General features: G+C 35.6%; 1 protein-coding gene across 1 annotated transcript in view; it reads right to left on the bottom strand.

The window, feature by feature from the left end:
• Positions 1-9,258: 9,258 nt before the first annotated feature.
• The window catches only part of LOC127834957 (uncharacterized), a 5,614-nt gene continuing 3,296 nt past the window's right edge, over positions 9,259-11,576 (bottom strand). Inside the window, exon 2 of the mRNA XM_052361106.1 lies at positions 9,259-11,576. This exon is cut by the window's right edge and continues 824 nt beyond it. Coding sequence (XP_052217066.1) covers positions 10,304-11,576 — 1,273 coding nt within the window. The 3' untranslated portion in view covers positions 9,259-10,303.

Here is an 11,576-nt window from a genome sequence, read left to right as displayed (position 1 = left end):
GAGAGAGAGAGGAGAGAGAGAGAGAGAGAGAGAGAGAGAGAGAGAGAGAGAGAGAGAGAGACAGAGACAGAGACAGAGACAGAGACAGAGACAGAGACAGAGAGACAGAGACAGAGAGACAGAGAGACAGAAACAGAGAGAGAGACAGAGAGAGAGACAGAGAGATATGATGGGCACATATGGCATAAGACCCATTTTCGAATGACGAGGGTCTTTAAAAATCGCATTTCGAATTGTAAATGGCATATTTTAGCACAATGCTTTTCGGTACAAAATTGAATTAAAAATTAAGGCGATTTCCAGATGTGCTGACCAAGTACGGCAAACATTTGTGGTTAGATAATTAGACGATTTTCCTCTTATTGTGACACAACCACAGAACAAGCTTACAAGCGTATGCATAATTGAAGTTACTCTTATTGATGGATAAGTCTTGACTGAAATAAACAACTATGCATATCCGTTTGCAAACCTAGCGTCGAAGGAGTTCACATGCGGATCACCATGCCAATAGCACAATGCATTGGAAACCAGTTTGTTATCAACCACGGATATGATCTGAAATAAGATAAAAATATAAACTTCAGGTGTGAATCGTTGTAATCAATATATATTATAACAGGTTTGCATGTGTGTAAAGAGGGAAATTACACAACATAAAATCTAAAATATCTTAATCAAAACAACAACTTTCCCTAATAGGATCTGGGTCGTAGTCTGAAAAAAATGCATGACCAAATAAAGTGTGTGTCCGGAAAATAAGAGTGTACACACTGCCAATTTTATATTTCGATGGTTGACCGTGGACATTTGCAATTGTGATGTTTTTAATTTTATCCACATCTGTTGTTTCGAATCTTGCTCCGCATATCTTTGACGTTTCAGTGTGTGTTGTTCTTATGCTCTGTGTTTGACAGGAATCATTCTTTGGAACTAATATCAAGATGGAACCGTCAGCCGAACGCTTATTGTGCCTTTTTTATTACCCTCGACACGTATTTCAGGTTTCGAAAGTACCTACAAATACGATCCACAACTGTACATAATTCATTTGAACATCGACAGAAAGATAATACGTATTCATACGAGCTGGTTTATGTGTGTGTGTGAACATTTTCTATAACCAGTACAGAAAAAGTATTGTATTATTACAAGACAAAAAATATTTCACACTGCTTACGGTCGGTTATGTTGATTCATAAAACGGTAAATGTATCGTATGACAATTCTAAGTATTTGCAACCTTATGATTTAACTACGTTGATACAAATGTTCATTATCTAGTTAAAGTATAATACTCAATACATTACCTACATCAATTCCAAAAAATACTATCACTGTTAATTGCAGTAGTGTAATTTCCAGCAGAAGACGGCTTAGCGCGGATCGAACACATTGCCTGCGAAGATCATATCAAGAATGTTGTAAACAGTGTATTCACGTATAACTGTCACTGTCACATTAATTGTGTTTTGTACACCCTACATTTATATTATCGTAATTATAATTCCTAGGTCAGGTTTATTAAACGGGATGGCAAGCAAGCGGAAATGTTTTTCTTTATGTGAGCTTACTAATCGAATAATTTAATTTATAATTAGAAAGTATGATACCTCTTTAATAATAAAAAACTTAACAGTATTTATATTTCGTACACATATAGTTTTTATCTTAAAACTATACAACAAATAAATCATCGGTTAATTATTCTTATAAATGTCAATATTTTCTCAATAGAAATACGTACACGGAATCCTAATTTATTGATGCCGTTGCTCATTAGATTATTTTGCGTTAGTTTTGTTTCATCAGTAAACTGTGTCTCGTTGATCTTGTTTGAGGTCGTTGTTTGTAGTTGATTAATTTTTGACTGGTGTCCGTTATTGACCATTCGACTGTGTACAATAGTTTTCTGTCATCGGGTTTTACAGTAAAGTTACATAAAATGTCAAGCACAAATTCTCCAGTTTTCGGTGTTGCGATACGAACTTCGATATTTGGTGGTATGTAAGTCACGTTTGGTGCAGAATCGACTTGTGTGAGGAGGCATTAAAATCAAATGCGTAATAAATACCATGCCTGTTATTAAATTCCTTTAATCACTTGATTAACAATATGTAATATTTGGAAAGTATCAACTTGTCAGCACCGGAACTTCATAAAGGAAGTTTCGACCGGTGCACAAATACAAATGACAATGATCGTCATCAAGGAGGTAATTAAGTTAAAAAAATGGCACGGCTATCAACAATTATGAATCCGTTTACTGATAGTTGTATTGTTTCTAATAGACAAATGCAAATGCATGTGTTTATAGTCTGATAACTATACTAGACTAATATTCAATCGACTTTGACATCTGCCCCCGATCTCTGGGATATAAGTTGTCCGTTTACAGTTGGCAATAAACACAGTTGTGAAAACTTTTTTATATAATAAATTGCATTTGGACCATGTAAAAATACTTATACATTGAACATGTATGCTTAATGCTATTGACGAGTAGAATGATAAATGATGTTGTACGTGCTCTATCGTTTCATTGACATGTGTGTTCTAAACTACATGAATAGTATGACACGCATGGATTTCCATGGTCAATATAAGGGAAATACCTCAGGCCAATGAACTCCGTAAATATATTCCATGATGAAACGTTTGTATATCATGTCAACTTGAAACCTTACTGACCAAACTTGATTAAATAATAGAGTTGATGTAGTAATATCAACTTTTTAAGTGTATATTATTTTGCATGCGGTAGAGTATGATACTTCTGTAGAGGAAGGGGAAAGCTTAAAACCCATTTAGTAACATTTCATACCGCATGTATAATCCAGTGCAATTGTAATACGAAAGATTGATTTCTTTAGATGCTTTTACCAACGATTTACATAAAATATGCTCACCAGTGTTTTAGCTGCTCTAAGGTCAAAGGTTCGCTACTTAATAAATATGAATACACATGGAAACACTTTAATATGTGAAAACCTAATTATTGCGAAGTGGATAGAACTTTTTGAATATGACTAATAGTTCAAATTACAGTAATAATACATGTGTTAGTCGTCTTTAATTAATGGATATGTCTACTTGATATAGGAATCTTATTGCTAGACTGTTTCGGTGTACTTCTAAACGATGCAGAGTGTGAAGGCTACGTGTGGACAACATCTATTCATACTGTGTGAGGCATTTATTTGGTAATAATAAGAGCCTTGTTCCGAGAAAAATGGGCTTAATGCATGTGCGTAAAGTGTCATCCCAGATTAGCCTGTGCAGTCCGCACAGGCTAATCAGGGACGACACTTTCCGCCTTAACTTGATTTTCGGTAAGGAGGGACTTCCTTGAAACTAAAAATACCATAAAAGCGGAAATTAGCATTGATTAGCATGTGCGACATTTTACGCACATGCATTAAGCCCGGTTTTCTCAGAACGCGCTTTCTTAAATCCATACATGTATGAAGGCCACGTTGTAAATATCAACTTGAGTGTCTTTCTTTTATTTAAGGGTATTGTAATAAAGTTCAGGAACTGCATTTTACACTTTGCATAAAGACAACAGTATTTACAGCATTAAGAAGAAAGTCTTATCAAAAGAGTCTACAAGATTTAAACCGTTTTTTTACCTCAAAACCCGTCTCGCAATGTAAACGGTAGTCAAGCCAAGGGACGTAACTGAGAATGTCAGGCTACTCGTGATTATCTATATCTGTCAGAGTAGCCAGAAATGAGCTGTCACACAACTGGTGCGTAAATCTTTAAAGTGAAATAAACCAGACTTGATTGAGCCACATTATATCTGTTCTATATCCATTTTTGAGGTCACCGATAAGAACTTTTGTTTCAATGACTTTGCATCGAGATATCGAGTCTTTAATGTACCCCACCCTTGATTGTCCTAACGATGGCAGCTTCAGAGTCCATAGTAAACCATCTTGCTATTTTGACTGTAAATGTCGTTTCCAAAACATTTGATACGTATTATACGTTATTCTATGTCTGATATGGCTTATTTGCAGTACTGATTCATAATTTAACAGCTTTTTAGCAAAGTACTACATACAAACTTACCTGCGATCACGCTGGCCTAAACTTAATATTGCCACTGAAATGTAGTTATAGGATCAAAGCTTATTGGTGATTGTTGTTGTAAACTAGTTACCTTGTGAATTATAATGTGTCTGAGTTGGTGTCTGTAGCTATAGGGTTTCATGCCCGCTTCGAGGTTATATGTACAGTCTGCCATCTATCCTGCTCATGTAAAACGAGTACTGAAAAGGGGCCTATTCAACACTATCATTTCAATAAAAATATTCTTGATAATACTTACCTGGGACTAAAATGCTACTAATCTACATCATCAAATGTGTTAAGTATATTCACACGAAAAAATATACTTTTTTACAACAATTCGTGATGAATTTGATCTCTGAAATCTTAAAACACAGTACACAATCTGTACGACATATAATGCATTTTCAAGTTGTTTAAATACATTCCCAATGCCAAATCATATTCATACTTCCTGTTCTGGTCACAAACTGTGTAGTAATCGGGTAAAATGTTAGCCTGTCTGTGTATGTTTTTGTCCCTTTAGCATGAAAAATTGTTCTAAAAACAATTGAACATGCACTTAAATGACACTATCCTGAAGATATTTCTTCAAGCAAAAAACAGCAATCCAAAACAAAATATTGATAAAACTGTCTTGAGGAAAAACAACATTTTCAAAAACTCGCAAGCCATAACAAAAAGCAGCTACACCGAAACAGGCTAGCAATAAAAATAAATTCCTATTGAAAATAAAATTTTGATGATCCAGATATAAAATTTCTTATACGAAACTAACATGCACATTGCCTTTACATTAGATATGTATCGCTACATGTAGCAGAACATGCCAATATGAGGTTGTTTTAAACTTATTGGGCGGAGAAAACGGTATTCCTTGACATGTGCGTCCTCAATATCAGGTTGTGAAAGTTGTCCTATATAAGGGCCATGTGCGTGCTCAATATCAGGTTGTGAAAGTTGTCCTATATAAGGTCCATGTGCGTGCTCAATATCAGGTTGTGAAAGTTGTCCTATATAAGGTCCATGTGCGTGCTCAATATCAGGTTGTGAAAGTTGTCCTATATAAGGTCCATGTGCGTGCTCAATATCAGGTTGTGAAAGTTGTCCTATATAAGGTCCATGTGCGTGCTCAATATCAGGTTGTGAAATGTGTCCTATATAAGGGCCATGTGCGTGCTCAATATCAGGTTGTGAAAGTTGTCCTATATAAGGTCCATGTGCGTGCTCAATATCAGGTTGTGAAAGTTGTCCTATATAAGGGCCATGTGCGTGCTCAATATCAGGTTGTGAAAGTTGTCCTATATAAGGGCCATGTGCGTGCTCAATATCAGGTTGTGAAAGTTGTCCTATATAAGGGCCATGTGCGTGCTCAATATCAGGTTGTGAAAGTTGTCCTATATAAGGTCCATGTGCGTGCTCAATATCAGGTTGTGAAAGTTGTCCTATATAAGGGCCATGTGCGTGCTCAATATCAGGTTGTGAAAGTTGTCCTATATAAGGGCCATGTGCGTGCTCAATATCAGGTTGTGAAAGTTGTCCTATATAAGGGCCATGTGCGTGCTCAATATCAGGTTGTGAAAGTTGTCCTATATAAGGGCCATGTGCGTGCTCAATATCAGGTTGTGAAAGTTGTCCTATATAAGGGCCATGTGCGTGCTCAATATCAGGTTGTGAAAGTTGTCCTATATAAGAGCCATGTGCGTGCTCAATATCAGGTTGTGAAAGTTGTCCTATATAAGGGCCATGTGCGTGCTCAATATCAGGTTGTGAAAGTTGTCCTATATAAGGGCCATGTGCGTGCTCAATATCAGGTTGTGAAAGTTGTCCTATATAAGGTCCATGTGCGTGCTCAATATCAGGTTGTGAAAGTTGTCCTATATAAGGGCCATGTGCGTGCTCAATATCAGGTTGTGAAAGTTGTCCTATATAAGGTCCATGTGCGTGCTCAATATCAGGTTGTGAAAGTTGTCCTATATAAGGTCCATGTGCGTGCTCAATATCAGGTTGTGAAAGTTGTCCTATATAAGGGCCATGTGCGTGCTCAATATCAGGTTGTGAAAGTTGTCCTATATAAGGGCCATGTGCGTGCTCAATATCAGGTTGTGAAAGTTGTCCTATATAAGGGCCATGTGCGTGCTCAATATCAGGTTGTGAAAGTTGTCCTATATAAGGGCCATGTGCGTCCTCAATATCAGGTTGTGAAAGTTGTCCTATATAAGGGCCATGTGCGTGCTCAATATCAGGTTGTGAAAGTTGTCCTATATAAGGGCCATGTTTGTGCTCAATATCAGGTTGTGAAAGTTGTCCTATATAAGGGCCATGTGCGTGCTCAATATCAGGTTGTGAAAGTTGTCCTATATAAGGGCCATGTGCGTGCTCAATATCAGGTTGTGAAAGTTGTCCTATATAAGGGCCATGTGCGTGCTCAATATCAGGTTGTGAAAGTTGTCCTATATAAGGGCCATGTGCGTCCTCAATATCAGGTTGTGAAAGTTGTCCTATATAAGGGCCATGTGCGTGCTCAATATCAGGTTGTGAAAGTTGTCCTATATAAGGGCCATGTGCGTGCTCAATATAAATCGTCAACACCAATCGAAACTCAATTTTACCTTGAAAATAATGCCATGGGCAATCGATTTATCCATTTTGTGTCAACCATCATGCGTCCACATGAACATATGGTACTTAAAAATTAGTGTGATAACAATAATGTTAGTATTAGTCAGTGTAAAATTTCAATTGACGGTTCAGGAAATCGCGAAATATTCCATGACTTATATCCACACTTAGACCAACTAGAGGAAAACGGTTGATACTCGCTGAAAACCGCTTCCGGCTGGTCCCATGATAGGCGTCATCCGATTAAAAACAAGTAAGGAAGATGTACCTGTTTGAAAACTCGGTTTCTCGATCGAATCGAGGCATCGGCGGCCATTTTTTCTCAATTCTGACCACGTGATTTCCCGCATCGCAATTGTGCCTGGTAAGTTTTGTTGTACATTTTAAACATTCTTACTATGGTCTTATAAATATAAACAATTTGATAAATACTAGCAACCAAATGTTTTGATCTTGAATAACGTTACACATATTTTTTCCACATTTTTTTTTAAATATTTTGTTAATGTTGCATACCTGCTTGTCCCTTTTTCCCTGTTTGTGTAAACAGTCGTAATGTACAAATACATTAGATATATTTATTCAAGCCTATTAAATTCAACATAATTCCGTAACCAACCACAATTTCAACGAATAAAAATATAATAAAAATAAATAGGAATGGATAAAAATCCAAAAAATGACACACTATGGTTATTTCCTCTAATATGTGTTGATTTCAGAATGGAATTATCAAAACCCTTTACTGTAACCTTTGATGTCTTAAACTTGCGTAGAAAAACCAGCATTCGATACCACCAGTGCTTCTTTTTTATATTTTCGAAAGTAGAAAAACCAGCAATCGATATATAGTGTGCATCTTAAAAAATATAGAAAGTAAAATATAGTGATCAACTATTGATTCAACCAAGGAAACAGACTCGAGTGTATCAATATTCCAAATGCTTTCTATTCAATCGAGCTTTAATTAACTATGTTTAAAAGAAGATAATCAACTGAATGTATCTACATGACTACATGATTGGGACATCAATTTGTATATCAGTCTTCTATTTCAAAAGCGACGACAGATGTCATTACAAACCTATGTTCACCCGACATAGATGGTCAGTTGTCAAGGTCCCACAGTCTCTACATGAGTTGCCAATGCAAGATCAAGAGTTTTATGGCAACGTATGTTGCACAAAAGGTATAATTAACATATTACCGGTATATTGTGGAATTCGACTAAATGATGGGGACAGCAACTTTGCTTGAAGTTAATACATAATAACTCAAAAATAAATTCCCAACTTGTAATGAAAAGCTTTAAAATAACTCACAAAGATGATGTCCACTACAAGTTTGACACTACAATATTCAGATAATGCAGTGGTATATTATCAAGTGATCAACTATTGATTCAAATATAAAAAAAAGGCTTGAGTGTATTTATAACCCAAAGGATTTTTATTTGTTCGAGCTGTAAACAACTATGTTAAAATGAAGCTAATCAAGCGTAGGTATCTAAAAATAAAATTTCAGAATGTGCATGTGACATTTATTAGAGGAACTGATAGCAATAACTTAAGAAACTGACAGTTCCACATTCTCTGGTATCCCTGCATAAGGATAATAGTATTAAACGCCATACGTAACCCAACAACAAGGAGCACGTAACCCAACAACAAGGAGCACGTAACCCAACAACAAGGAGCACGTAACCCAACAACAAGGAGCACGTAACCCAACAACAAGGAGCACGTAACCCAACAACAAGGAGCACATGATTCGTATACCTTTATTAAATTAGAAATAACGTTGCGTATTTAAAGATAATGTTTCATTGGTAAATTAAAACTTTATAATAACTTAAACAGTCGTTAAAAGTCGTATAGTACTTTAATGAAGCTTACATCGCATGAAACACTGAAGCCTGCAGAAAATATTGAATTTAAAGACCCGTAAACACTCAAAATCAACGAATATTTTGTAAAATATTTCGTAATATAAAGTTAGCACAGGAAATGTTTCAACGATAGATGTGGTATTGTAACATAGATTTAACGATACAAAATTCTCGATTAAATTTAGTGTGAAATATATTCCATGTGACTTTTCCGCGACTGTGTGTACTGCTTGATATCGAAAGGATATTTCAGCATTGCTGCTACGTTTGTGTTTTCGATTAGTTTATGAAAATACGTTAATGGAACATGACATACATTTTATAAATTCATATTAAATACACAATAAAATAGTTTGTAAAATACATTAATTGGGTGTAATGACAATTTACTTTGTAAACCACACTGTAAAAGTAAATTATTGTGCACGAACAGCGAATAAACAAGGATAGTTGTATTCGTATAACTTACACCATTGGGACATGGGTTCAACTACAATTATCCTGGATGAGCCCATATAAAGGTATGAACAATCACTGTTTCCTGTACTGAACTGTTTATAATTATTAAAAATGTAATATTTCGCATCCATATGTTTGTCGCACATCGAGTATTACCATCATTATTTGAGTAAATAGCTTCTATTTTTGTGTTAATATGAACCAAAAAATGCTGATTAAGAACCATTTATTAAGCTATTTACAATCAGTAAAATAACATATCAGATGTCTTCTTAATTCATATTCGGAGTGTCTCGATGCGTATGCACCCGGATTTTCTTTTTATAAACAATTTCTCAGCACTTCTTGGATGCTCTGCTGTCTTGTAAAATTGTTTTTGTACCCGATGTCACATCATCCTTTTCGACTGTTTGGTAATGGCTTGAAAATAAATCTTTCATTTATTTAACCTATGTACTTTCTGTGAAATATTTATATCCGGTAAAACTAACCAAATAAATGAATAAATGTAATATTTTTCCGCAAGCAAATTTATGTTACCACATTATTTTCATCTTAAACTGTAATCAGAAAAATTAAAGATTGGGACTGCAAATATGGACGATAACTGCTCCCATGGCTAACATACATGCTTTACTGTTTAAAATGTGTGAGCTTGAAATGTGTGACGCGAAAATTCCGCAACTGCGCTCACCCATTATATCAACTAACAATAAATTGTCATTCTTACTAAAGTTTGGAGACCACTCTTTAACAGTTCCACTGCGAAATGACAATGGGTGTGTTGCTTTAAGTGTTCACGCGGTATTTGTCATCATTTATGGCACTATAAATAACATCGGGGAATCCTTCTTAACGTATAACATGCTCACAATTTTATTTCATATCAAATTATATTTAAGATTGTCTTCCTCAAAATACACTTAAGTCTTCAAGAATACAAATAATGTTTGATATTTTTATTTTCCACTTATATACGGCTTAAATTTAAGTAAAATATTGCTTTTACTATAAAACTTAAGATTCTTTGTGGTTCCCACTCGTGTACGGCTTTTCAAAATATCTGGTATATTTACAGGATGAAATTTCACAACGCTGATGTTGATGCTTGTATATCTTATAACATGTGTTTCCGTTATTCATTCGCGTGAGGTCAACGCTTCGAAGTATCGATCAAATGAAATGCCTAAAACGTTCAGCACAATTCTCTGCCGACTCATCACACTGTGTTTTATAAAATTCAAATTTGATATTTAATTAGAGAGAGTATCTATCACTGCATCTCAATATGTGCCAGTGTGCTGCGTTATTAGTTGGGAATATTTCGACGGACTTCCTAAACATATCAGCTGCCATCTCAAAGTCACATTCCATCTCTGCGCAATGGCCGAGCAGATTCAAGCCTGTCTCAGTATGATACATATCTTGCTCATGCTCAATAATATATTCTTGTAACGCCACGTATGCCATTTCCGTTTGCTCTCTATTTTTCAGACCACCATAAGTGAGGTATTGAAGATAATAGAGGAACACTCCTGCATCAACACTTGCATCTTCCATGTAAATATTTTTGCCCAAATTTCTTTCTTTGATGTCATCTTCAGTAATTCCTCTTTTCATTTCAAAAAGAAGTATAGGAGGCACGCAGTGTAGTTCCTGTCTGGAAAATCGCACACAGAGTACAATATTTGTATCGCTCAAAGGCGTGAATCGAGCAAATCCAAGCAGTGTTTTGTCTTCCTCATGTCCTCTTCTGCATCTGCAAATAAATTTTGCGCCTTTAAGACTCATTCTCCTTTTAACGTCTTTCAGGACGTAAGCTGCTGAATCCAAATGACCTGAACACAGCAAGATGGAAGCAAGCTTTAGTCGCGATGATGCTACGTCAGTTTGTAATCCGATTTTAAAACATTCTAAAATGCATGGTAATAAAGGTGTAACATTTTCTATACATATTGATGATTGCACACTTGCTATCGAGATTAATAAATCTCGAAATATTTCGCTAGATACTCGTGATTCTAGTGCACTTCCATTACGGTATGCCATAAGGGCATGAAGGGCTACGACTAATTCATGCAACACCACATTTACTGGTTTGTTTCTGAATTCGAAGAGGCTGTTTGTAGAATAGAACCGATATGATATTCTATCATAATCAAGCTTCTTAAGAATGCATGCATTAAGCATGTCACGGGATAATCCAAAATCACACCGGATCTTCTCGAATGACATTAATCTATCACCCAAATTGTCTATGCCGATTTTTACTAATTCGTCTAGATCATTTCGTAGCAACTTCATAACATATGTGTGTAACTTTCGACATTGAACGCGAGACAGTTTCCCTTCAAAAAGATTGACACCACTTATGATATAATGTGGACATAAACCAATCTTCAACATTCGTTTCAGTGTATGTAAACATTGTTTCACCAAGAATGCTAAGTTTTGTTCTTTCCAAAAATGTAAAGGGGTCCTCTCAAGCGTATAAAATAAAACTGTTTTACAATGAAAACTTGTGATTCCG

The sequence above is a fragment of the Dreissena polymorpha genome, chromosome 6 (assembly GCF_020536995.1).
Source record: "Dreissena polymorpha isolate Duluth1 chromosome 6, UMN_Dpol_1.0, whole genome shotgun sequence".
Classification (NCBI taxonomy): domain Eukaryota; kingdom Metazoa; phylum Mollusca; class Bivalvia; order Myida; family Dreissenidae; genus Dreissena; species Dreissena polymorpha.
This window is presented reverse-complemented; position numbering and strand designations above follow the sequence as displayed.